This window comes from Salmo salar, chromosome 27 (assembly GCF_965601325.2).
Source record: "Salmo salar chromosome 27, fSalSal1, whole genome shotgun sequence".
Taxonomy (NCBI): Eukaryota; Metazoa; Chordata; class Actinopteri; order Salmoniformes; family Salmonidae; genus Salmo; species Salmo salar.
In genome coordinates, this window is record NC_138317.1 from 28024462 (window position 1) to 28049543 (window position 25082).

General features: G+C 41.4%; 1 protein-coding gene across 2 annotated transcripts in view; it reads left to right on the top strand.

Moving 5' to 3' along the window:
- The first annotated feature begins 1653 nt into the window (after positions 1-1653).
- LOC106588816 (zinc finger protein 704) overlaps positions 1654-25082 on the top strand; it is a 97177-nt gene continuing 73748 nt past the window's right edge. Inside the window, exons 1-2 of one of the 2 annotated variants that reach the window (XM_014178263.3) lie at positions 1654-2260; positions 6164-6384. In XM_014178263.3, the coding sequence (XP_014033738.2) occupies positions 2003-2260; positions 6164-6384 (479 nt within the window). In that variant the 5' untranslated portion in view covers positions 1654-2002. The remainder of the gene's footprint in view (positions 2261-6163; positions 6385-25082) is intronic. The other variant, XM_014178264.3, reaches the window with a different exon arrangement.

Sequence of the window (25082 nt, forward strand, 5' to 3'; positions counted from 1 at the left end):
AAATATACACAATAACACTGGCTTCTCAACTAGTCTTACTGAGCCTGGCTGGTCTAAATGTTTCTTTGCGCTACATTCCCATATTTTTCTCCTCCCCTCCCCCTCCCATTTCGTTTTCTCTTCCATTCATCGTTGCGTCATTGTTTTGGATGGAGCCAAAACTTGTCTGTTATACTGACAAAATACACGATTGACCGCTCTAACAATGGAAATACATGTCCTTAAAGATGGAAGGCAGGCGAGATCAGGTGGGACCATTCTAGCCAATGATTGGGCAGATACGCATTTGAACAACATGCCATAGAGCTAGATAGAGGACTCGTCTTTGTTTCTGTGTCATTATAGCGTCTGTGACAGCCTCAATGGCGCTGATCATGCTATCGCCATTTTAAAGTAGTCAATTTTCTTCTTCATTGGCTGATTGCTCCCAATTTATGGGAATCCCGACCCAGTTGACCACTTTAAGATGGTGGAAGTGCTCAATTCCAATGTCCATGTTAAAAATAGGTTAAATCCATGAGGAGTCCTCTATAAAGTTTTAAATTGCTGAAATGCCACATGTGTCCACTTTTATCAGTGCATTCTTAACAACCTAACCATTACGGAACGTATGTTAGATCAAATAACCTCACGTAGAAAATTACTAATTACAATTTTTGATCACCAAATTCGACACTCTCCCTTCCATTGACCTCTGTACAAAAAAATCCAAAATTCCTGGGTTCATTTTTCGTGGACAGATTTTGAAACGTCGCTTCCTGTCTGATGGAGCGTCCTCTCCAACTCCCATAACTTTATGTTGGAGGGAAATTGAGGGAGTTTTATTAACCTGAGCTCCGGTGCACCGGCCGTGACGTGAACAGGCAAAAGCGGCGAGGGAGGAGCGCCTTTGTCAAATCGAACATTAACATAATCTGCGCTGCTCGGTCATGTTGTCAACAAGGCAGCATGGTGCATCATCCAGGAACATACATCTCTTTTCCATAAAAATTATGTTCACATTTTCTGACTAGTTTTCATCGGGAAGGCTTATAAAGCGTTTTTAGCAAGAGCAATAATTTTTCCATGGTAAAACAGAGTCCTATTCATTACTCCACGTGCTTAATCTAGCCTGGGCTACGTCACTTTTGTTTTGAGCGACTTTTACGTGGGTTTTGAAGGGGGCATCTGGCTCACGCCCGGGAGACAGCCCGGTTCCAAAACGAATCCAATCAATTTTCACCCGGTTTAAACTCATTCACAGGGGTAACCCGGGCCAGATAATAGAATCCCCTCACTGACAGAAAAATGTGCGTAGCCCAGTGGAGGCGTGTGCTGGGCCGACCAATGGGTGCTCGAGTCAACCGCGAGACCGCACATGTTTACAGGCAGCAATCCGCCGGTAGAGGCGCTGGCTCTTGGCAGTCGGCTACGGACTGGAATCTCTAGAATATGGATCCGGAGTCACTGTTACGCGGCTATTTCAGCAAATTTCACCATGTCAGACGGCAAACCGGTGTAAAATATGTGCGTGAAACTAAAATTATTTTTCATGTAGATCACAATTAATATATTTTTTGTGTGTATTGGCGAAGCCCTTTTGTTCGGATGAAAATGTACTGTTCAAATGTCATTGTCGGTCCTTTAATGCAGTTCCGTGTTTTTGTGCTCTCTCACGAGTTTAGAGGGAACAGTCAGGAAAACAAACAGGTCGAACGAAGAAATATCAGTAGCCGGTCTGTTGAATAGGTTATTTCACGGGGAATGGCTTTTTTTCATGCATTTGTTAATCCATGCATGTAGCTTTTTCTACACATATTCGTGCTTTCAAATATCGTTCGTTTTGACCCGTCCTAGCAGCAGAGTATGTTGCCGCTTTCTAACATTTGGTTAGGGTTTATGGAGCACGTAGTCTATCCGCTGCGGTGTTGTGTTTTTCATGTCAGTGTTTATCAATTCTAACTCGACGTCCATAGATATTAACCGCATTCCGCTTTAAATTCGGTACTATACATTTATCGCTATGCATACGAGGCGTTTGGTGAAGCGTTCAATCCTGGGCAGCCGGGTGTATGCGCCGAGTCCGACTGGGGACGGGGCTCCGTTGACAGGAGTGGTACAGGCTGTCAAGCAGGAAAACAGAGATGTTTCAACTGGACCTCTGCGTAACGTCTACACGTTACTAATGCAAGACGGAAGCCTGAAAGAATTCTCCGAGGACGAGATAGCCGTGGGCTTCAGCCAAACGACGGCGAAAGGACCGCTCAAATCCAGCTTGAAGGTCTGTTTGTGTGTGACCGGGAAGCCTGCTGTTGTTGTGCAGCGGTGTTTTGCAGCGTTTAACTGCTTCGTGCACAGACGGAGAAAGAGCGTGTTATTGCATCCATTGCCCGCCGCTGCAACCGGCTTTTACAAGCTATATTAATGATAGGCAGACAGTCACACACCCAGAATAATCCAGATGAGATTCATGTTGTAGTGCAGAACTACAGATTGAATAATAACAATGCACTGTCAAAATATTTAGCATTAAATACAGGACAAAGGGGTTCCCATTGAATGCTTGATTATGATAGGGCCCTATCTGCGCAGTGTTTTTCTGACCCATTGACTGTAGATTTGACCTAGTGGGTAGATGGCAGACGCAAACACGCTCTGCAGCATTCTGGACCGATCATTGATGTAATAAAACATCCCAGATTGTACACAATGCATCAGTCGCATATGACACTGGCAATTCATGCATATTAACCCGTCATTGCATTGAATATGTCATTATAATGTAGGAATTCATGTAATAACTGTAGTTGCATTTATTTTATTGTGTAGGGGAGGGAGTAGTATGGAGTCATTAGCTAGGCTATTTGTTTCATTCATGTCACACTTGTGTCCTTGCTGCTACTGAAGAAAACAATTGACTTTAGGCTTAATAACTAGCGTAGAATAGTAGATGTCATATTATTATGCCACACTGGATGGTACATTGTGTTTCTAAATATCAAGATGTATTCCTTCCTGTTATGAGTGACCTAATTGCCTGCCTTTAAAAGTTCCAGCTTGATGGTGTCGCATGGTTTGACAACAAAGATGGTCTGGTGAGGCTGCCTGCTTGGTGGTCCCTTATAAAAACAGCTCCTATGATGAGAGGGGAATGCATGTGACTGTGTTGGATAACGTAGCCTATAAATACGTATTGGGGGTTTGATCCAAGCAATGGGGTCATAGTTCAGTGACTCGAATGGGAACCAGACATATGGATACAGTTTCAAAACAGCAAATGTAAACATCTTCATAAAGGCATGACAGAAATGCAAGATGTCATAGCGTGGGTATTCATATGCACAACCATGTTTTATAAACAAACCCATTCTATTATGCATAGTCAGAATGCAAATAGTGGTCAAGTACAGTTCCATAAAGAGCAATGTAAGTAGTACGTTTGCATAAAGGCACAACAGAAATGCAGGACGCCATAGCCAGCGCCTCCTAGCAACCACATTTGATAAACAAGCCATAATAGCCATTCAATTTATAGTCAGATTGTAATAATTAAGTAATAGCTCTCTAACAGAATGGTAGCTTCCCTCAGCACCACTCAATCTTCTAAAAGTAGAAAGACAAGACATGGATAGAATCAGGGGACGGAGGAGAGTAGGGGTCAGAGAATGGAGGGGGGAGAGGAAGGGGTGAGAGGCTGGCAGGACAAGAGGAAGGGGTGAGAGGCTGGCAGGACAAGAGGAAGGGGTGAGAGGCTGGCAGGACAAGAGGAAGGGATGAGAGGCTGGCGGGAGGAGAGGAACGGGTGTGAGAGATGTTTAACTGAAGAGGTTCACTTCTCCCAGCAAGCAGTTGCTGTAGCAGCTGTAGTAACAAAGCATGGCTTGGAGAGAGAAGGGCACGGCTTGGAGAAGAATCTGGAGCTCTGGCAAGGTGCCCAGAATGCCAAATGAGCACCATTCACTTTAGAGGAAGGAGGAATGGATGGATGGAGGGAAAAGGGGATGGAGGGGGAGGTGGGAGAATGCCACTTGTTATAAAGGAAGGAGGTGTAGCATTGACCGACTGACTGCCATTATATGCGGCTCCCACACAGACAAAGGCATGTGTTGTTTTCAGTTGATTTGACATCAGACAACCTAACTGAAGCTAACTGACTGACTCTTTGTTCATCAGCACATTGCTCTTCATTGGTTGGTTGGCCATCGTTTGCCTGCATGTCATACGACGGCGCCATGTTTAGATTCCTTCATGATGGATAGATGAGTAATCACATGGGAGAGAGAGAGTCCGGTTCGGTTGGCTTGCGCTCTGCCAAAATCATTCACCAGGCAGTGTAGCCAAGGCAAGGCCTCCCCTTGCTTTGAGGGAAGGATCATGGATGGAGAGCACTAATCAGTATCCCAACTGTTGCATTTGGCTATTGTAAGCCGCAGTGACGTGATGGTTCAGAGAATGAGGTCAACATGTTTAACTAGGCTACATCACCAGACACATTGAGTGTTTTAAACCAATCAACTACTGCATTACCGTACTCCTGATCTCCTCTTGTTTTGTGTGTAGTCCACTGTGTAGCCATACATATCAATGGAAGTTAAACTGTAATAACATTGCATGTTTATTTTCCTACAATAATATTGAATGCTCTGGCTGGCTATGTAAGCAAAATATATATTTTCTTTATCCTCCCCATTAGGTCAATTCACATCCTTGTATGTACATGTAACCTGTAATCCATGTAAATCTCCTGAATTCTACAAATATATAGCTGTTTTGATAATACTATTTCAATCTTTAATAGCACTGTTTGATGAAGATGTTATCCGAATACATTTGATAATATATAGCCTAATCTTTGAGCAATACATCCCATGAGTTGAACACAAAAACCATTAGGATGAAACCAAGTATTCCATGACTCCTGAGCTATTGTCAATTTATGATGCAAGAACTTCTTTACCTTTGGCCTACTAGAGGTGAAAAACCTCATGCCTAAAGCAAGAACATTAATTTTGTGTGTGTGTGGTGTGTACAGCATGGTAGCTTGTTAAACTTACATTATTCATCTCCTGAATTTAGGAGCTGCGAGACAGTTACCCCACATTGAAAACACTTGACACGGGCAACTCAACTTACATTTTATGGTCGATTTGGCTGGCTCTGCAATTTCCTGCCATGCGTGAAATATCATCATTCATATGGCTGTAAAAGGAAGCGATGGAGATTGGTTTGGTTATAGTCAAATAACTGGTCTAGGTAACAGTTAATCTTTCTCTTAGTTCAGATAATCCATCTTGTTGTTTAACTCAAGTCCTGTTTTCAGAAAGGCTTTCTCGCTCGTTAAATGTTTGCTCAGCCAGGTTTTTATAGATAATAATCCATATTTTACCTCATTAATCTAAGCCAACTGTTCAAAACTGTGTGTGATCGACTGACTGGGTGTTTCCTGTAGTTTTCTCTTCAGTTGAGAGCTAATCGTGTTCCAGTGTGTTTTGGAGATGAGGATCTCATCCCACTGTAAATCTGTATGGGCATATTGTCCTTCAACGCTCTGCTGGTGCAGTTAGCCATGTGTATCTCTCTCTCTCCCTGGCCTGTGTCTGCCCTTTCCGTTGTGTGTGTGTGTGTGTGTGTGTGTGTTCACCGTGCATGTCTGGATGCTTGACGTCTTTATTTAAGGGGCGCCCAAAAACAAGTGTGCACGGCATGCTACACACACGCTATCTGTTGCCGTCCCGAGTTATTTTGTGTGTGTGTGTGCTGCTTCGCCTCACATTCTGGTTTCCACGGGGTAATGGTTTACAGAATGTCAGGGGAGATGCTTGCTTGTGCAAAAGGGAATGGCTGTTATCACCACCGGGGGCACTGCAGCAACAAGAGCAGCCACCTTCAGGGGCTTTCTCACACAAACAAAGAGAGTCCGGACTTTGACATATTTGAAAGTCAAACACACTCCACTGGTAGCATACATCCTGTTGGTGTTAGCTCAAAGCTAGCAGCACTAGCAAACTGTCTTTACATGTGAGTATTTGCTAGAATGAGAAAGGAGAGACTGGAAGGCAAACATGTAGTGCAATTTCGCATCTTTATTTTATTTCCAGATATAAATCCTCTTAGGTTTTTGCCTCCCAGAGTCCCAGTCTTTACTCTCCTGTATTGATCCAGTCATATCTGTTCTTCTCTGCAGCAGAGCTTTTGTAACGGCCGTGGGGACGGGACTCCACACCAGGGCCAGAACGGGGAGGCCAACTCCCTGAGCCCAGATGCGGTGGAGGGGGAGCGGGCAGTGGATGGCAGGAGGACAGGGCGCACCTTGGAGGGTCCTGAGAGGGACCACACCCGCTCTGTCTCCCTGCTGGACCAGAAACGCAAGGTGGTGTCATCCAGCATCGATGTGCCCCATGCCAGGTAAGACAGACAGTGTGTATGTGTGTTATGGGGCGTGTGTGTCTGTTTGGTTTGTGTGAAAGTATTGCTTCCGTGTCTCCCTTACTGACCTCGAACCAGGGACCCTCTGAACCCGTCAACACTTTTCAATCATTGTGCCACAACTGCTACATCGCTAGCCACTTCACATAGGGTGTGTGTTTGATTGCAGGAATTATTGGTTAGAGTTTCTTTGTGCTACGTGTATGTGATATACACTGAGTGGACAAAACATTAAGAACATCTTCCTTATATTGACTTGCACCCCCCCTTTTACCCTCAGAACAGCCTCAATTCGGGGCATGGACTGTACAAGTTGTTAAAAGCGTTCCACAGGGATGCTGACCCATGTTGACTCCAATGCTTCCCACAGTTGTCAAGTTGGCTGGATGTCCTTTGGGTGGTGGACCATTCGTGATACACACGAGAAACTGTTGAGCCTGAGAAACCCAGCAGTATTGCAGTTTTTGACACTCAAACCGATACGCCTGGCACCTACTACCATACCCTGTTCAAGGCACTTCAATATTTTGTCTTGCCCATTCACCCTCTGAATGGCACACATACACAGTCCATGTCTCAAGGCTTAAAAATCCTTCTTTAACCTGTCTCCCCCCCTTCATCTACACTGATTGAAGTGGATTTAACAAGTGACGTCAATAAGGGATCATAGCTTTCACCTGGCTTCACCTGGTCAGTCTGTCATGGAAAGAGCAGGTGTTCTTAATATTTTGTACACTTAGTGTATATCTGTACTTAGGTGTCGTACAATGGATCGATGACGATGGACTGAAATGAAAATCTGATCTGTTAAACTATATGATCCGTCGCCTTTAAAGTGCTTTAACAGGAACCAACAGGTTTGCATATGGCTTTAATATATATGACCATGTAGGCATTACACTGCTGTGATTCAATAAAGATACTACAATCAAATAGATTCATAATGCAATGTCCATAAAGAAAATATGCAATTTTTTCCACTACTGGTCTGTTTCCACCAAACAGACTTGTTGCAGACAAGTCAGTGCGTGATGACGTAGTGCACACAAAATGTTTTCATGTACCAAATAAAAGTCTAAAGTTTAATGTGTTTCCATCGTATTTTCAACTCTACCGCTAGTTTTGTTACAAAAACTGTTGCGTTAAATAGACAATGTGCCCACTCTGGTCTTGACATCTGCGCTCTATCCAACAGCTCTCAGATACAGTGCAGGTAGACTAGTCTACATGATGAGATTATTATGGATAAGAGCGAGAATATTTTTATTTGTCAAGCATCAATCATCATCGTGTCACCAGAATAAGGCACTCAATATTTTTTGGAAAATCTGCATCAAGCTCATCACCCTGTGAAGTTCATCCTAATTTATTTCATCTGTTGCCTAATCAACTACATGGTTTCCCAAGTCGTAATGGGAGGACCACACAACATACACCACCTGTCAAAAGTTTTACAACACCTACTCATTCAAGGGTTTTTCTTAATTTTTTTTATTTATTTTTTTACAATTTTCTACTTTGTAGAATAATAGTGAAGATATCAAACTATGAAATAACACACACGGAATCATGTAGTAACCAAAATAGTGTTAAACAAATCAAATGTATTTTATATTTGAGATTATTCAAAGTAGCCACCCTTTGCCTTGATGACAGCTTTGCACACTCTTGGCATTTGCTCAACCAGCTTCACCTGGAATGCTGTTCCAACATTCTTGAAGGAGTTCCCATATATGCTGAGCACTTGTTGACTGCTGTCCCTTCATTCTGCGGTCCAACTCATCCCAAACCATCTCAATTGGGTTGAGGTCGGGTGATAGTGGAGGCCAGGTCATCTGATGCAGCCCTCCATCACTCTCCTTCTTGGTAAAATAGCCCTTACACAGCCTGGAGGTGTGTTGGGTCATTGTCCTGTTGAAAAATAAATTATAGTCCCACTAAGCACAAACCAGATGGGATGGCGTATCACTACAGAATGCTTTGAATTTGAAATAAATCGCAGACAGTGTCACCAGCAAAGTACCCCCACACTATAACCCCACCTCCTCCATGCTTCACGGTGGGAAATACACATGCGGAGATCATCCGTTCACCCACACCGCATCTCACAAAGACACGGCGGTTGGAACCAAAAATCTCCAATTTGGACTACAGACCAAAGGACAAATTTCCACCAGTCTAATGTCCATTGCTTATATTTCTTGGCCCAAGCAAGTCTAATCTTATTGGTCTCCTTTAGTAGTGGTTTCTTTGCAGCAATTCAACCATGAAGGCCTGATTCACACAGTCTCCTCTGAACAGTTGATGTTGAGATGTGTCTGTTACTTGAACTGTGTGAAGCATTTTATTTGGCCTCCATTTTCTGAGGCTGGTAACTCTAATGAACTTATCCTCTGCAGCTCTGGGTCTTTCATTCCTGTGGCTGCCCTCATGAGATCCAGTTTCATTATAGCGCTTGATGGTTTTTGCGACTGCACTTGAAGAAAAAGTTATTGAAATGTTCCGTATTGACTGACCATGTCTTAAAGTAATGGACTGTCGTTTTCTCTTTGCTTATTTGAGCTGTTCTTGCCATTATATGGACTTGGTCTTTAACCAAATAGGGCTATCTTCTGTATACCACCCCTACCTTGTCACAATACAACTGATTGGCAAACGCATTAAGGAAAGAAATTCCACACATTACCTTTTAACAAGGCACACCTGTTAATTTAAATGCATTCCAGGTGATTACCTCATGAAGCTGGTTGAGAGAATGCCAAGAGTGTGCAAAGCTGTCAAGGCAAAGGTTGGGTATTTGAAGAATCTCAAATATAAAATATATTTTGATTTAACTCTTTTGGTTCCTACATGATTCCATGTGTGTTATTTCATAGTGTGGATGTCTTCACTATTATTCCACAATGTAGAAAATAGTAAAAATAAAGAAAAACCCTTCAATGGGTAGGTGTTCTAAAACTTTTGACTGGTTGTGTGTGTGTATACAAAAGTATGTGGACACCCCTTCAATTTAGTGGATTTTACTATTTCAGCCACACCCGTTGCTGACAGGTGTATAAAATCGAGCACACAGCCATGCAATCCCCATAGACAAACATTGGCAGTAGAATGGCCATACTGAAGAGCTCAGTGGCTTTCAACATGCAACTATCATAGGATGCCACCTTTCCAACAAGTCAGTTTGTCAAATTTCTGCCCTGCTAGAGTTGCTCTGATCAACTGTAAGTGCTGTAATTGTGAAGTGTAAACGTCTAGGAGCAACAACGGCTCAGCCGCGAAGTGGGAGGCCACACAAGCTCAGAGAACGGGATCGCTGAAGCGCGTAGCGCGTAAATTATCATCTGTCCTCAGTTGCAACACTCACCACTGAGTTACAAACTGCCTCTGGATGCAACATCAGCACAAGAACTGTTCATCGGGAGCTTCATGAAATGGGTTTCCATGACCTAGCAGCCGCTCGCAAGCCTAAGATCACCAAAAGCTCACCTCCATTGGACTCTGGAGCAGTGGAAATGTGTTCTCTGGAGGGATGAATCACGGTTCACCATCTGGCAGTCCGGTGGACGAATCTGGGTTTGGCGGATGCCAGGAGAACACTACCTGCCCGGCTGTGTAATTCCGACTGTATAGTGCCAACTGTAAAGTTTGGTGGAGAAGCAATAATGGTCTGGGGTTGTTTTTCGTGGTTCGGGCTAGGCCCCTTAGTTTGTCTAGATGGGGGTGGAAGAACTTGACTTGCCTGCATAGAGCCGTGACCTTAACCCCATCGGACACTTTTGGGATGAATTGGAACACCGACTGCGAGCCAGGCCTAATCGGCCAACATCAGTGCCCGATCTCACTAATGCTCTTGTGGCTGAATGGAAGCAAGTCCCCGCAGGAATGTTCCAACATTTAGTGGAAAGCCTTCCCAGAAGAGTGGAGGCTGTTATAGCAGCAAGGGGGGGACCAACTCCATATTAATGCCAGTGATTTTTGGAATGAAATGTTCGAGCAGCTGCCCACGTTATTTTGGTGATGCAGTGTATCATTGCGTGACTCCACGTTTACTTTGATTTGATGGATATTATTATATCAGTATTTGAGCATGAAGGCGTTTCAACATAATTAATTTTACCAACACAAAAAGATCCCATGTGGAACGAACATTATCTGTCTGCATTTAGAAAATTGTACCGAAACGACTTGTTTCCACCACAGCTGTCCATAGCCGCAAGAAGTATTGGTGCTGAGGGTGCTGTAGCACCCCCTGATAAATCAGAATACAATCTATCATTTTTTTAAGTAGTGTACTGGGCCGTTATTACTCCTTTTTATGAGCAGACAAAAATAAAAAATAAAAAATTGATGGAAAAGGGGTTAGTGAGATTAAAATAGTGGGATGTTGGCACAACCTGTATCTATAGGTCATAAGTTCAGAACACACACACACACACTAATAATATTAATCTCTGTAGACCAACAACATAAGCCTAGTCATCCTGGCTCAGCAGCCCAATCCTTCTAGATTTATATTATAAAGGCCTTGATCCCAGAGAGGTGAGTTACCAGCCATAGATATGTTCAGAATAGGCATTCAATTCTGCTTAACAGTAATCACTCACATATATGGATGTACCCAGCGAGACCCACTCCTAGAAAAAAATATAAAATACATATCGACAGTATAAACAATCTACAGGTATCTGCCTTTACTGGCACACATCCATACACTGCGAGGCACTTTATAAATAAAACTGTGCATCCCAAATGGCACCCTATTCCCTAGTGTAGTAGTTTTGACCAGGGCCCATAGGGCTCTATTTCGGGAGTAGGGTACCATTTGGGACAGATCCTATAGTGGTGGTTTTAGCTCAGTATGCGGTTATTGTTTCTCTGTGGTCAACAAACTGCTTTTTCCCAGCTCCCAACTCCAGAGCAATGAAAAGTGAATGTGTGTCTTCATGGCTGTGAAATGCAGTCTAATAAAAGAAAGACACACTTTTACCATTAAATGGCAAACACTCATGTACTATAAACTATACTGGTGTTATACGCCAGGTATTATTTCTCTATTAGACGGTAGATGGTGGAAATCGATTTGGAAGTCTTTGTAAAAGTACAATAAAACCAACATACAAAACCATCAAGATCCATCTAGCTGTTTTTGGACACATTGATGTAATATTATTTGTTGATGAACTATTGATTTGGCTCTCAAAGTACTTATTCAGATTGAATTTATTTTATGGATGAGCCAAGGAATGTTTGATAATTGCCTTTTGCAAAGGAGCAGTGATTTAAAATAGATATTTCTGTTGGCATCACTGGATAGCTTATTGATCATCTCCATACTTGTGTATCTCTTCAGCTTGTTAATCCTCTCCCATGTGAGCACACAGCTATTAATCCTCCGTATACAACTACTGATATGGTATCGAGCAGGATATTGTATCAGGGAGATTATCTAGTGTGTGCACCTTTTTATTATTATTATTTTTTAAATACTTTATTTGAATCCACCAATCAAATTGACATTCAAACATTTCAAAGGTCCCTGTGTGCATGGACACTCAAGGGTACAGAAAACACCTCTGAGACTGCCCACGAGAGCTGAAACAGAGCAGCACCTAGCCAACTGTTTTGCCCTAGTCTTTGGCAGGCTCGCAATCACACACACATACACATACAGCAAGCCTGCAGCCTCTGGTCAGCTTCATTTCAGCTGAACTGTGCCTAAAACAACCTCCCTGTATGTGTGTTAAATAACTGGCATATCACTTAAGGCTTTAAGGCTGTATTCAGTCTATAAAACACCTAGATCCAGCATGTTGTTGCCGATCACGCCTCTGTATGGTATATCCCACGGAGTGCTCTGCCAACGTTAGCTTCCGTATTCTTTTCATCTAGTTATCTTCTTTCTCCTGAGCAATTTACTTATTTCTTGAGAAAGAATTGTATACTGTAGGGTTGACAGCCATTGTCGATGGGGACGACATTGTTAGGAGTGTGTATTGGAGGTGAAGTCAGGAGCAGAGTGTAGTGAACAGGCACACTTTTTATTACGGTCAAAATGACAGCACAAAATAACAATAAATGTGCCCAAAACACAGAACATAGACAAAAAGTAATGCGCGTAACAATATCCACAATATCAAAATACACGTAACACAAACAATCCTACACAAAGACATGATTGGGAACAGCGGAATAAATACACATGAATTGATTGGGGAATGAAAGCCAGCTGTGCAGGGAACAAGACAAAACAAATGGATACATGAAAAATGGAGCGGCGATGACTAGAAAGCCGGTGACGCCGACCGCCGCCCGAACAAGGAGAGGAGCCGACTTCGGTGGAAGTCGTGACAAACATTGTGATGTCATAAACTGTAGTTTAGCATATTTGAACTTGACTGCACCGCCGGAGTCTGGCAGCGCAGTGAGCACACAGCAGGGCGACATGCCAAATGGCCTATTTCTTATTGGCCATAGTCTACATTTTCAATACATATGTGGTAGTTAGACAATTAACATAATGCAAGAGAACAATGTATATTGTAGAAAGAGCAAAAAGCAGGTCAAAATGTTTTTTTTTCCCCCTCCAATGTGGGATGATCAAGGGCCTTTTGCAGCAGACACTCTGTCTGGCTTATTGTTTTAAAATCATAATTTCTCTTTTTCTCCCTATCCCCATTTGATTAGAATGTTACTTGTTGGCCGAGTCATAGCCTACTATTTCCTGATTAACCATCGAATGAATCTATAGGCCTAACAGAGTTCCTTCTCAAAGTTGTGTGAATAGGCTAAATTAACACCTAGTATAGTAATAATGAGAGAACAAACAATTACAAGAGACTAATAAAATAGGAAGTTTAAACAAACCTGATACGTTTCTGCTTTATCCTCCTTGATCAAAGTGTAGGCAAAATAAATTGTGGTGTCGGAAAATCCCTCCTTGCAAACCAAACAGACAAAATACTGTAGGCCTACACATAGGCTACTGTCAATAAAAGTTGCATTAAACGTTACTTTGACAAGTTCAACTAATATTTGTAATATTGTCCAAGTGTTTGTCCTTGAATTGCGCAACGGGCAATCGGTTATAAGCTTCTGCAGCAGAACTTCTTTTAAAAAAGTATTTATTTACAGTTGAAGTCGGAAGTTTACATACACCTTAGCCAAATACATTTAAACTCAGTTTTTCACAATTCTTGACATATAATCCTAGTTAAAATTCCCTGTCTTAGGTCAGTTAGGATCACCACTTTATTTTAAGAATGTGAAATGTCAGAATAATAGTAGCGAGTATGATTTATTTCAGCTTTTATTTCTTTCATCACATTCCCAGTGGGTCAGAAGTTTACATACACTCAATTAGTATTTGGTAGCATTGCCTTTAAATTGTTTAACTTGGGTAAAACATTTCGGGTAGCCTTCCACAAGCCTACCACAATAAGTTGGGTGAATTTTGGCACGTTCCTCCTGACAGAGCTGGTGTAACTGAGTCAGGTTTGTAGGCCTCCTTGCTCGCACACGCTTTTTCAGTTCTGCCCACACATTTTCTATAGGGTTGAGGTCAGGGCTTTGTGATGGCCACCCCAATACCTTGACTTTGTTGTCCTTAAGCCATTTTGCCACAACTTTGTAAGTATGCTTGGGGTCATTGTACTTTTGGAAGACACATTTGTGACCAAGCTTTAAATTCCTGACTGATGTCTTGAGATGTTGCTTCAATATCTCCACATAATTTTCCTACCTCATGATGCCATCTATTTTGTGAAGTACACCAGTCTCTCCTGCAGCAAAGCACCCCTACAACATGATGCTACCATCCCCGTGCTTCATTGTTGGGATGGTGTTCTTTGGCTTGCAAGCCTCCCCCTTTTTCCTCCAAACATAACAGTGGTCATTATGGCCAAACAGTTCTATTTTTGTTTAATCAGACCAGAGGACATTGCTCCAAAAAGTACGATCTTTGTCCCCATGTGCAGTTGCAAACCGCAGTCTGGCTTTTTTATGGGGGTTTTTGAGCAGTGGCTTCTTCCTTGCTGAGCGGCCTTGCAGGTTATGTCAATATCGGACTCATTTTACTGTGGATATAGATACTTTTGTACCTGTTTCCTCCAGCATCTTCACAAGATCCTTTGCTGTTGTTCTGGGATTGATTTGCACTTTTTGCACAAAGTACATTCATCTCTAGGAGACAGAAAACGTCTCCTTCCTGAGTGGTATGATGGCTGCGTGGTCCCATGGTGTTTATAGTTGCATACTATTGTTTGTTCAGATGGTACCTTCAGGCATTTTGGAAATTGCTCCCAAGGATGAACCAGACTTGCGGATGTCTACAATTTTCTTTGTAGGGTCTTGGCTGATTTCTTTCAAAAAAAAATCCCCTTGATGTCAAGTGAAGAGGCACTGAGTTCGAAGGTCGACCTTGAAATACATCCACAGGTACACCTTAGTGTATGTAAACTTCTAACCCACTGGAATTGCGATGCAGTGAATTACAAGTGAAATAATCTGTCTGTAAACAGTTGTTGGGAAAATTATTTATGTCGTGCACAAAGTAGATGTCCACACCGACTTACCAAAACTATAGTTTGTTAACAAGAAATTTGTGGCGTGGTTGAAAAATGAGTTTTAATGACTCCAACCTAAGTGTATGTAAACTTCGACTTCAACTGTAACTAGGCAAGTCATTGAAGTACAAATTCTTATTTTCAATGATGGCCTACCCCGGCCAAACTCTAATGCGAACGACGCTGGGCCAATTGTGCGCCACCCTATGGGACTCCCAATCACGGCCGGTTGTGATATAGCCTGGAATCGAACCAGGGTCTGTTGTGACACCTTTAGCGTTGTGCCACTCGGAAGCCCTTTCAATAAGCAAATGAGGAGTCGGTGTTAGTTGTCTCACAAACAACTTTTATTTTTAATAGCTTACAAATTGTGCATTTATATAAAAGTCAACGACAAACAGATAAAATAAATGTTTAGCCTATAACACTTGAATGAACTTTGGCATAGGCTAAAAACGAATAGCCCGATTTAGGATATGTCACTTGCCTATCGAACTGTACAAATCCTAAATATATGTTACAAAATAAATTATTTAGCCTAACAAAATAAGTATGAAAATAACTAATAATTATTGCAAAAAAAATTGTAAACAGTGAAAATAATTATTTAAAGTTTTGACAATGTTTTAGCCTATATTGTGTGTCTTTCGAATAAGATGTGTCTGGATTTGAATATAGGCTACATAAAATGTTTTTTTTTTAAAGTGCAATGAGGAAGCATTAGATCTAGTTGTTTTTACCATGTTTTATGTCAAAGGTTTCTGCCAAGGAACACCAGCATGTTCACCATTTCTGCCTCAGGGTAGTGAACTCAGTAGGATGATGGACTTGTAAATGTTGATGGAGGTTTGTAGTCTGTCCATCCTTTGCCTTGATAATCATTTATCATATTCTTCAAGTGACTTGGGCCAGGTCTGCTAGCTCACCTTTATCATTCGGCCTGAAACCAAAGAACATGCCAAACAGGCGAAGACAAGAACATGCCAAACTGGCGAAGACATGGTTTTTCTTCCCACCAAGTCAGCCATTGTTATTTTTTGGATTTTTAACTAAGGCAGGCTGTGCTGTAGCAACTAAGTAAAATCCTGTCACTTCCTTTTTTTAACAGTCTGAAACTGAGAGAAAGAGAATATCACACATGCGCTTTCCCAGATGATCAAGATGAAATGACAATGGCCTACACTTGATACTGCTATAAAATAAATTTTTAAAAGGTAGGCTAATATAACTGATATCTGAGTATTTTTATGGACAAGAGAAACATAGTCCTACCAATTTTAGAAAATCATTCTGCAGCCTAGACGAAAAATAACTAGGCCTGACACTGTTTAGATTTAATGACGTTATTTGTGGCTTTTGTAACAATTTAAATAAGAATCTTAGTGTTCAGTAGCTAGACGGTGAGAGCAGAATCTGCCCTTGTAGTTCAGAGCCAGGATGCCCTTGAACAGTCTAAAAGGCTCTGAAAGGAAAAGCGCCTCTTCTAGTCCTAATTGAACACAACGTTTTGGGTAATTTGGCTTTCTAGGCTATGTCAACTTGCTTTAAACCTGTAAACCGATATCTAGCCTTGTTGGTTTCTGTGCTGTGGTCTCCTCTTCCCACATAGTGCATGGTGTTATTTTTCAACAGTCTCAGATGGGAACAGATAGTGTCTATAAATTAAATGTTAAGTGTCTGTTGAGGATAGGTTTGTTGTGAAACTTTAATGGTTCTATTCTCTCATATTCATGTTATTTTCTACAAGCTGGGTACCCTGAAGTCCAGCAGCTAAGTAGTTCCTTTGTGAGGGGCATTCTAGAATGTGACTTTGCCCGATACCCCCCTCCCAATCAGGTTTCAATTCATCACTCAAAGAAGATATTGTCCCCTCCTCTTACTGGGGTATAGGCTAGGCTATAGGGTCTCCAGCTCTGTCTAATAGCTTAATCCCTCTCAGACTGAAATGAATGAACGTGGAGTGGAGAGATGCCATTCTGGCTGGGGCTTCAGTAGGAACAGCTTCAAGTTCCTGTTCCTTTCGCCTGGCTCCGTCCGTGACCTCTCCTCAGTGCAGGACCATTATTGCCTTCAGATTAAGATCCATTGCACACAGCTGCACACCTGTGACCAATTTCTGCTGTAAACGCTGAATGCTTTTTGCGGGAATAAATGGTTCTGCCACCACCACCACAAAGTAACCGTTAGTAATGTTTATCCTGTATTGGAGACTGGAGGGGAGGACTGAGAGAGAGAAATGGAGAGAGAAAGAGAAGGCGGGAGCAAGATTGCGAGAGAGGGACCAAAAGAGAGAGGGAGAGAGAGATTGCCTGAGGATTTTTTTTTTTGGAATCAACTCCCCAGAGGAATATGACCTTGAGGCTTTTAATTGCGTTTCATTCCAAGTTGTGATTTACAAGAGAACTGACGCAATGTTTGCTGCTGGTGCTCCAGTCCACAGTAACCTACATAAGATGTTAACCTCTGGAGTAAAGACTTATGTGTGAGTACTGTAGTGGAGACACTATCTGGGTGTTAAATTACTGTAAAGTACAGAAAAACATGTATGGCGTTGGTTATGTTTACTACGCCCAAGGGGCTCTGACAGTCTGGGTACCTTTTTCATTTACACACATTCAGCTATTGTGTACATTTACATTTTTGTAGTAATTTAGCAGACGTTCTTATGTAGAGCGCCTTACAGTAGTGAGTGCATAAATGTTCTTGCTTTTTCATACTGGTCCCTTGTGAGAATCAAACCCACAACCCTGGCGCTGCTACTCCATGCTCTACCAACTGAGCCCCACTGGACTCTACAGCTCATTATTATATCGAATAGCTTTGCAAATCATTTACACCATTACACCACAAGTCTTCTGTCCAATCTCACATTTCACTCCTAAAATCAATACTCTAGTAAGTCTACTATATGATGATTGACCTATTTTTTTCCCCTCCTGACTGCAACCAGTGCCCCGAGATACAGTTATATATGAGATGTTTCATTAAAACTGCTGTGTCTCATCTTAAAATGTGGAACTGCTCACAAAGGAGGATTTAGCCTTCAGTTCTTGTTTATATTTAGGTATGCTTCAAATCAAATTCTGTATTACCCTCTTCCCCCAAAGGCTCTAAATATATACTGAACAAAAATATAAACGCAACATGTAAAGTGTTGGTCCTATGTTTCAAGAGCTGAAATAAAAGATCCCAGAAAAAGTGTTAATCTAAAATGTGCACAAATTTGTTTACATTGCTGTGAGTGAGCTTTTCTCATTTGCCTAGATAATCCATCTACCTGACAGGTGTGGTATATCAAGAAGCTGATTAAACAGCATGATTGTTACACAGGTGCACCTTGTGCTGGGGACAAAAGGCCACTCTGAAATGTTAAGTTTTATCACCCAACATAATGCCACAGATATCTCAAGTTTTGAGGGAGCGTGCAATTGGCATTGTCATGACTGTCCTGTGAGGATCCAGTTGGGTCAGATCAGCTTTGCAGTGGATGACTTCGACCAGACACCTGTCACCCGCAGAGAGGGGAGAAGGGAGCTGGTGGGGGGTTGACCGCTCACACCCCGTTGTAAATCAAGGAGAGAACATCCCTCCAATGTTCACACAGGAATGTGCCTTTGTCTACACAGACATTTTCCCGCTGAAACTCTAACACGTTCTAAAGCGAATAATGGAACAATATTTCCAACATAGAACGTGGGGAATGGTCAGAGGCGATCTAAAGAATAATAATGTAATTTCCGTTATTTTGTGATGTCATTAAAAATGTTATAAAGGAAATACATTAACTTAAAGTAGACACACTACATGTACGAAGTTTCCACCCTCTCAGTTGTGTATGAAATATGTGTTTTTGTTAAAACTTCTTTGGGATCTGGGGGCAGTATTGAGTAGCTTGGATGAATAAGGTGCCCAGAGTAAACTGCCTGCTACTCAGGCCCAGAAGCTAGGATATGCATATTATTAGTAGATTTGGATAGAAAACACTCTGAAGTTTCTAAAACTGTTTGAATGATGTCTGTGAGTATAACAGAACACATATGGCAGGTAAAAACCTGAGAAAAATCCAACCAGAAAGTGGGAAATCTGAGGTTTGTAGTTTTTCAAGTGATTGCCTATCCAATATACAGTGTCTGTGGGGTTGTATTGCACTTCCTAAGGCTTCCACTAGATGTCAACAGTCTTTAGAACGTTGTTTCATGCTTCTACTGTGAATGGGGTGAGAATAAGAACTGTTTGACACAGGTGTTTGGCAAAATGCCATGAGCTCAGTCACGTGTGTGGCCGTGGGAGCGAGCTGAGTTCCTTTTCATTTCTAAAGACAAAGGAATTGTCCGGTTGGAATATTATTGAAGATTTATGGTAACATCCTAAAGATTGATTCTATACATCGTTTGGCATGTTTCTACAAACTGTAATGCAACTTTTTTGACTTTTCGTCTGGACTTAGTGCATGCGCCTATGCATTTGGAATAGTGAACTGAACGCGCGAACAAAAGGAGGTATTTGGACATAAATATGGACTTTATCAAAACAAAACTAACATTTATTGTGGAGCTGGGAGTGCATTCCGATGAAGATCATCAAAGGTAAGTGAATATTTATAATGCTATTTCTGACTTTTGTTGACTCCACAACATGGCGGGTATCTGTATGGCTTGTTTTGGTGGCTGAGCGCTGTACTCAGATTATCGCATGGTGTGCTTTTGCCGTAAAGCTTTTTTGAAATCTGACACAGCGGTTGCATTAAAGAGAAGTGTATCTTTAATTCTAGGCAAAACATTACTGAACATAATGCGCCAATGTAAACTGAGATTTTTGGATATAAATATGAACTTTATCGAACAAAACATACATGTATTCTGTAACATGAAGTCCTATGAGTGCCATCTGATGAAGATCATCAAAGGTTAGTGATTCATTTTATCTCTATTTCTGATTTTTGTGACACCTCTCTATGGCTGTATGTTTTTTTGTGACTAGGCGCTGACCTAACATAATCATATGGTATGCTTTTGCCGTAAAGCCTCTTTGAAATCAGACACTGTGGCTGGATTAACAAGAAGTTAAGCTTTAAAATTGTATTTTTTTATTTATTTATTATTTCACCTTTATTTAACCAGGTAGGCAAGTTGAGAACAAGTTCTCATTTACAATTGCGACCTGGCCAAGATAAAGCAAAGCAGTTCGACAACATACAACACAGAGTTACACATGGAGTAAAACAAACATACAGTCAATAATACAGTAGAAAAATAAGTCTATATACAATGTGAGCAAATGAGGTGAGATAAGGGAGGTAAAGGCAAAAAAGGCCATGGTGGCAAAGTAAATACAATATAGCAAGTAAAACACTGGAATGGTAGATTTGTAGTAGAAGAAAGTGCAAAGTAGAAAATAAATAATGGGGTGCAAAGGAGCAAAATAAATAAAATAAATAAATAGAGTAGGGGAAGAGGGAGTTGTTTGGGCTAAATTATAGATGGGCTATGTGCAGTGATCTGTGAGCTGCTCTGACAACTGGTGCTTAAAGCTAGTGAGGGAGATAAGTATTTCCAGCAGGGTCTTGTAGATGACCTGTAGCCAGTGGGTTTGGTGACGATTATGAAGCGAAGGCCAGCAAATTGTGTATAATACTTGTATGTTTGAGGAATTTTAATTATGAGATTTCTGTTGTTTTGAATTTGGCACCCTGCAATTTCACTGGCTGTTGTCGAGGTGGGAAGCTAGCGTCCCACATATCCCAGAGAGGTTAAGAGAGGGATGTGATTTTGGAAACTATAAGAGGAAATTGTTTCTATAACTTGTTGTACAAGGAAGTAGTCACTGCTCCCCAAGTGAGGTCAGAGAAACTATCAGCCTGGTGGAACCGCCCCTTTTGAATGAACTGTATAAAACGATGGGTTAAGAACTAGCATATCAGACCAGAAAGGTGTCGAGCTGCAGCTCACGCCCAAAGTGGTTTGTACTCTGACATCTCAACACGAGGTAGAGGCGAGAAGCTCATCTCCCGGACATTCACTGGTACGGCTGATTAGCCCCACCAATGTGTCGGAGGAAGTTGTTTAGCAGTTGTTTAGTCTTGCTATTCTTTTGAGGGCCTTATGTTTTCCCTATTGCAGGAAACGACCAATTGTAACACGAGCTGGGGAGAGGACTGGTGGAAACGGATCGGAACTCAAAATTCGACAAATAGCCTTCTGGAGACTAATTGCTAACAGGGGAAGTGGAGTATAGTTTGGGGTGAAAAGAAGAGTGACTGCTTATTATTGAAACAGCAGTCAGCCAGTGATCTTCAGGTTCAAGGCCTGGCCTCCTGACTGGTTCAAATACTATTTTAAATCTTCCATATATTTTTGGTATTTGCTTGAGTCTGCCTGGAAAGCAAGATGGGCTGACTTTGCAGTTTTGCGACTTCTATTGGTTCCATTGCAACAGGCAAGCTTAATTAATTACAGATTAAGTATTTTAAATGATTTCAAATAGTATTTGAACCCAGGTCTGGCCTTGCCCGAGATCTTTACTTCTCAATAATGCAAGACAAATGATTTGCATGAAGGACCAGTGTTTTTTCACAGAAGTTTCTCAAAATAACCTGCAGTTTTTCTTTCTGCTCACAACCGGCTTTGACTTTTTAGTTTGACAAATGTTTTGTTATTGAACGCCTGATGAATATACATCAGTAACGTAACCCTTTTGCACTTTTGCTAAACGCTGGCATGTGCTGAACATGTACATGAAGGACTAGTTGTAAAAGATTAATGTATCGGCCTAACTTCAAATCACTTGTTTCTAAGTCCAAACAAATCTGTTTCTTCTCTCTCTGTGTGTGTGTGTGTGTGTGTGTGTGTGTGTGTGTGTGTGTGTGTGTGTGTGTGTGTTCTGGAATGGAACTGCATTGTGTTCTGAGTGTTCCGCCAGCAGCCATGTGTTCCATCCATACCACAGGCCCAGCGCTGTAGCGTAGCCAGCTCTCAGCCAGGGAAAACAGCCAAAACTCTTCTTTCCTCCTGAAAAAAGACTGACTTAAGGGACTATCGCCTTATCGTCTGTTTTGATTAAGTGACGTTGCTTTTTTTAAATCTTCTATCTCCCCTTCGTTGTTTTTTACTACCGTATTTAATTTCTTTCTCTTCTTCTGGCACTGATACAGCCAGATATGTGCAAACTGCAAAGGGGGTTGGGTGGATGAATGTTGAAATGGAGAGGGAGGGAGGTTGTTTGTGTGGTGGGCAGGCGGCTCAATGTAGCATCGGAACAATATGGTTTCTCAGCAGCAGAGCACGGCCACTCGGGCTAGCTTTTGCCAAAAAAAAAACAATTTGCTCCAGAGAGTGGATGATGGTTGACCATGTTATTACCATCTGAAAGGAAGGCGCTCCTCTCCTTTTAGCAGAGCATCCAAGTACTGCCAGGGTGGACGTCTTCCAGCCAGCCCCAGTTCACATTTAGCTAACTTCCCAGAGGGAGAGAAGGCGAGAGCGAGAGAGGGAAAGAAAAAGAGAGCCTCTTCACTAGTCCAGCCCTGGCCTGCGCCACCACCCTCTTATGTGATTGGACATGGAGAGGTTTTTTCGTCCGTCTGACTTCCTCAAACTTTACTGAGCAATGATTGAAATATTCTGCGCGCCGTATCTGATTGGCTCTGGCAGTAACATTCTGCTAGAACTACAGCAACATAATGCCATTTGTCCCACATAAAGAATGAATGGTCCCCCTTTTATTAGGAGCACACTTACCATGCTACTCGTATGCACTACTGACATATTCATATTTTAGAGAAATTAGCAGGCAAAATAACAACTAGTAAGCAGTTGATTGTAAGCAGCTGACTGTATGCACTGACACAGCACTGAGGTGAACTTTTTGATGTACAATCAATTCAATTTCTCACTTGTTTTCCCCTCTTTCATGGGTGTTGTCATACTTGTCCTGATTCTCCCTTCAACCACCAGGCTACACAATAAAACAAAGCTTTAATATATGTAGTAATCTGACAGTTGGTTTTGGTCAAGAAGAAAGATCTTGTCTGCCAGAAAACTGCCAATGAATCATAAAACGTATTTTATTCAGGAACAATGGAACTGTTTTCATTGTAGAATCATTCCAACACTCCACAACGGAACGTGAAGGCCCTGACAGAGTGTGACCTGTGACGGTGTTGTGTATTAGGAATTACATTGCCATGCATTGGAATTTATATGCAAATTGGCAGTTGAATTAAATGTGGTGAGTTTAGTAGGTGTGAGGGTTGACATGCATTATGGCATTCAGGCCAGTCAGTATACAATATAAAGCCTTCAGCAGGTGGCGCTTGAGTTGCCAAACCACCCAGCTGTGCTGTTTATATGTTGGGCTGGGATCAACTTACTGTGGATTTATATAGTAGCCCACACACACACACACACACACACACTCACTCATAAGGGCCGTAAATAAGTCAGTGGGAAGGGACTAAAGGTTACATCTGTCAGCATTTTTTTGTCCCCTTGACAACGTCTGTTCTAGAAGTGTCTTTATTAATAATTTATCTCCATGACAACATAAATACCTGGATAATGTATTCAGTTACATCTAGAATGGTTGTGAGGATTACTAAAGATTATAATTTCAGGGGGTAGATCAGCTTTAATATTGAAGATGGATTGTAGCTTCCATCAATGTAATTGTCTGCATCATTTCCAATCCCCCATATATTTTTGGGGAGATATATATATATATATATCTCCAAAATGTTTGTCCTGGCCTTCCTCTAACCTCCACCTCTCCCATCTGTTTATGATGTCCATCCAGTTTCATTTCTATTTGCCATATATTTTTAACTGTACTATTTCACTAAATTTCTTGACCTATATACATTTTACAGACCCCGTATGTTTTACATTTATCGTGTTATTAGTCTCACCCTTCAGCTCCAATCAACCCTTCCCATCTCTTAACACCATCCATATTGGATTTCTATTTGCCATATATTTTTCAACTGTGCTGTGATTCTTCACAAAGGTTCTGAACCTTTCTATTCTCATAGTTTCTACAGATTGTCATTTAAAGAAACATTTTTGCTAAAAGTATATTATTGATCGATTTGACTATGACTTTTCAAATCACCCAGTATTGCTATCTGCAGCCTTAGCTCCAAGTACATGCTGCAATTCTAAAGCCATTCCCGGACCTGTGACCAAAAATAACTCTGATAGGTTGTATCCCCCATATACAGTTGAAGTCGGAAGTTTACATTAGAGGTCGACCGATTAATCGGAATGGCCGATTTTAATTAGGGCCGATTTCAAGTTTTCATAACAATCGGTAATCGGTATTTTTGGCCACCGATTTAAAATTTTTTATTATTATTTTGTAATTTTGAATTTTGTAATTATTATTTATTTTTTTACACCTTTATTTACCTAGGCAAGTCAGATTAAAAACACATTCTTATTTTCAATGACGGCCTAGGAACGGGGCTTAGCTGCCTTGTTCAGGGGGGATTCGTTTTTGCAACCTTCTGGTTACTAGTCCAACGCTCTAACCACCTGCCTTACATTGCACTCCACGAGGAGCCTGCATGGCAGGCTGACTACCTGTTACGTGAGGGTAGCAAGAAGCCAAGGTAAGTTGCTAGCTAGCATTAAACTTATATTATAAAAACGATCAATCTTAACATAATCACTAGTTAACTACACATGGTTGATGATATTACTAGTTTATCTAACGTGTCCTGCGTTGCATATAATCGATGCGGTGCCTGTTAATTTCTCATTGAATCACAGCCTACTTCGACAAACGGGTGTTGATTTAACAAGCGCATTCAAAGCACTGCCGTTGCACCAATGTACCTAACCATAAACATCAATGCCTTTCTTTAAAATCAATACACAAGTATATATTTTTAAACCTGCATATTTAGTTAATATTGCCTGCTAACATGAAATTGTGTCACATCTCTAGCGTTCATTGCACGCAGAGTCAGTGTATATGCAACAGTTTGCCAGAATTTTACGTAATTATGACATAACATTGAAGGTTGTGCAATGTAACAGGAATATTTAGACTTAGGGATGCCACCCGTTAGATAAAATACGGAACGGTTCCGTATTTCACTGAAAGGAAAAAAACGTTTTG